Here is a 2,554-nt window from a genome sequence, read left to right as displayed (position 1 = left end):
TGCTTTCATAGCATTCAATGTCGTTCTCCCCAGGATAATATTATATGATGATGGGCAGTCCACCACTACAAAGTCCACCATTATAGTGACCTGTTTTGGATTGGCTCCTGCAGTAACTGGAAGGGTAACTGCCCCCAGTGGATATACTTTGTCGCCTGAAAATCCCACCAGTGGTGACTTCATGGGTCGGAGCTTCTCTCAGCCAATTTTCAATTTCTCGTACGCCCTAAGAAATAGTATGTCAGCCGAGCTACCATTGTCTATTAGCATTCGTCGAACAGTGAAATTAGCAACGACCATGGAAACTACAAGAGGGTCATCATGGGGCTGGTGAATTCCCTTGTCATCTTCTTCAGAAAAGGTTATGACCGGCTCCTCAACTCGAGGTAATTTGGTTGGAGGACTTGTCATTCCAACTTCATTCACCTCTGAAAAACTCCGAATTCTCCTAGCATGAGCCTTCCGAGTTGAACTTGTCTCACCACCACCAGCGAAGCCACCCGATATAACTTTGATCTCACCCATTGGTTGGTGTTGAGGAGGGCGATCATCTCAGCCCTCCCGGGCTGGGTTAGAGCCTCCTTTTCCATTTCTAGTTGTGAATTTGCGTAAACGACCTTTACGAACAAGGTTCTCAATCTGGTTTTTGAGGTCGAAACAATCATCTGTGTTATGTCCATGGTCCCGGTGAAACCTATAGTATTTATCTCGAGACCTCTTTGTTGGATCAGTTTTTAGCTTTGGTGGCCATTTCAATGATGCGTCATCTTGAATCTGCAGAAAGACTTGCTCTACAGATGTATTTAGGGGGGTATAGTTATTATACCTACCTGGGCTCGCTGGGCAGCGAAACGTTCTGTCAGCCTGGTTGTTTGAGAATTTCTTGCACTTCAATTCCCTTTCCTCCCTAGTGTTAGGTGCTGGCCTCTTCTTATCCGACCTCTTATCTTCACCATCTTTGTTTTTTCGTGCATTCATAGCATCGTCAGCGTTCATGTGCTTCCGCGCTCTAACCATCAACTCTGTCATGCTTGTAGGGGCTTCCTTTGATAAGGAAAATAGGAACTTAGAAGTCTGTAATCCTCCCATAAAGGCTGTGAGGGCAACCTTGTCGTCCACCTCTTCAACTTGCAGCATTTCAGTGTTAAAACGACTTATGTAATCACGAAGGGACTCTCCCTTCTGCTGCTTCACATTAAGTAAATGTGTTGCTGGTCTCCTGTGCTTCTGCCCAGTGATGAAGTGTCCTATGAATTGTTTGCTCAACTTTTCAAAGTTTTCAATGGAGCCTGGCTTTAATTTATTGAACCAGAGACGAGCCCAACCCTTGAGTGTGGTAGGGAAAGCCCTGCACATAATCTCGTCCGGTACGGCTTGCAAATACATAAGAGCTTTGTAGGTCTCCAAATGGTCGAGAGGGTCCCGCGTCCCATCGAAGCTCTCAAGAGTTGGCATCTTGAATTTGCTAGGTAGAGGACAACTCATAACAGCTGGGCTAAAAGCTAGGTTAGTCTTTTGTACCATATCGTTCACTGCAGCCTGGCCCTTCCCTTTCATCGCTTACATGACATCGTCAACCTTGGCTTTCAGATCCTGCAACTCTAGATCGAACTGAGTGGCGTCCTCAGTCTTGTCTCCAACATAACTAGAAGTATCTCCACGGAGCCTGGTGGTATTCCGTTCAGGGGACCGATGGTGATGGCTCCTCTGTTGACCCCCTATTTGACTAAGCTCAACATCGTTGTTAACCCTATGGGAGTCATCGTTGGGTACTTCACTGTTTCTCTCCTCATTGGGGGCGGCTAATCGTTGCAAAATCATCGCATTTTGCTGGACTAACTGGTTCACCAGTTGTTCCAACGCTGCGACGCGTTCCTGATCATTTGGGACGACGGGGGGTTGCCCCGTTGAAGTCCCTGCATCAGAAGCCTGCAACCCTTTGCCCTCGCCAGCAGCCAGACCAGATCGCAATAGAACCATGCTTTGTTTAGAGAACAAAAATAAGTTCCCACAGACGGCGCCAACTATTGAAGATGGATTCTGCGCAACCCGGATCTGATCTGACTTCCTGAATAAAAAGAAGAAAAAGTGATCCTACAAACACCGGTGTGTTACTGGTGGAGTAGGCTCCGACGAACAAGTCAGTGTGAATGATAATCTCTCTGGAGAAATCGAGATATTGAGTTAGGGTTTTTTGCCTACCTCCAAACGTTGATTAGCCCTCCCTATTTATAGGACTTGGATCAGGATGTTACGTAGCGTCCACGTCGTTCTTAATCCTTATCATAATCTGTTGGCCTAATCCTTATTGTATTCTGCAATTCTTATCGTAATCTGTAACCCTTATCTTAGTCATAGTCCTTATCTTAGTCTGTAGAGCCTATCTCAATCTTATGAGATAGCGCGTTACTTTAACAATCTTCCCCTATCCACAGGTAATTAAATTATAATCATCAATATCAATCATCTACAAAATCTATCTATGTATATAATTAAAAAAAAAGGCAATACAAGCAATCAAACAGACTAGAAAATGTATTACCTGCAAAGCCAT

At 45.0% G+C, this 2,554-nt stretch overlaps 1 protein-coding gene across 1 annotated transcript; it reads right to left on the bottom strand.

Moving 5' to 3' along the window:
• Positions 1-552: 552 nt before the first annotated feature.
• Positions 553-1,557, bottom strand: LOC132266340 (uncharacterized). Its single transcript, XM_059767194.1, has one exon. The coding sequence runs from the start codon at positions 1,555-1,557 to the stop codon at positions 553-555; it is 1,005 nt and encodes a 334-aa protein (XP_059623177.1).
• Between the last annotated feature and the right edge of the window lie 997 nt (positions 1,558-2,554).

Source organism: Cornus florida, unplaced genomic scaffold, assembly GCF_030987335.1.
Source record: "Cornus florida cultivar Cherokee Brave unplaced genomic scaffold, ASM3098733v1 CherokeeBrave_3.0.0_Hap2_Chr07, whole genome shotgun sequence".
NCBI lineage: Eukaryota > Viridiplantae > Streptophyta > Magnoliopsida > Cornales > Cornaceae > Cornus > Cornus florida.
Note: the sequence above shows the minus strand (reverse complement) of the source record. Positions and strands in the feature narration are given on the sequence as shown.

Coding starts and splice junctions, on each gene's coding strand:
- LOC132266340 (XM_059767194.1), bottom strand. CDS start 1,557: ATGAAAGGGAAGGGCCAGGCTGCAGTGAACGATATGGTACAAAAGACT.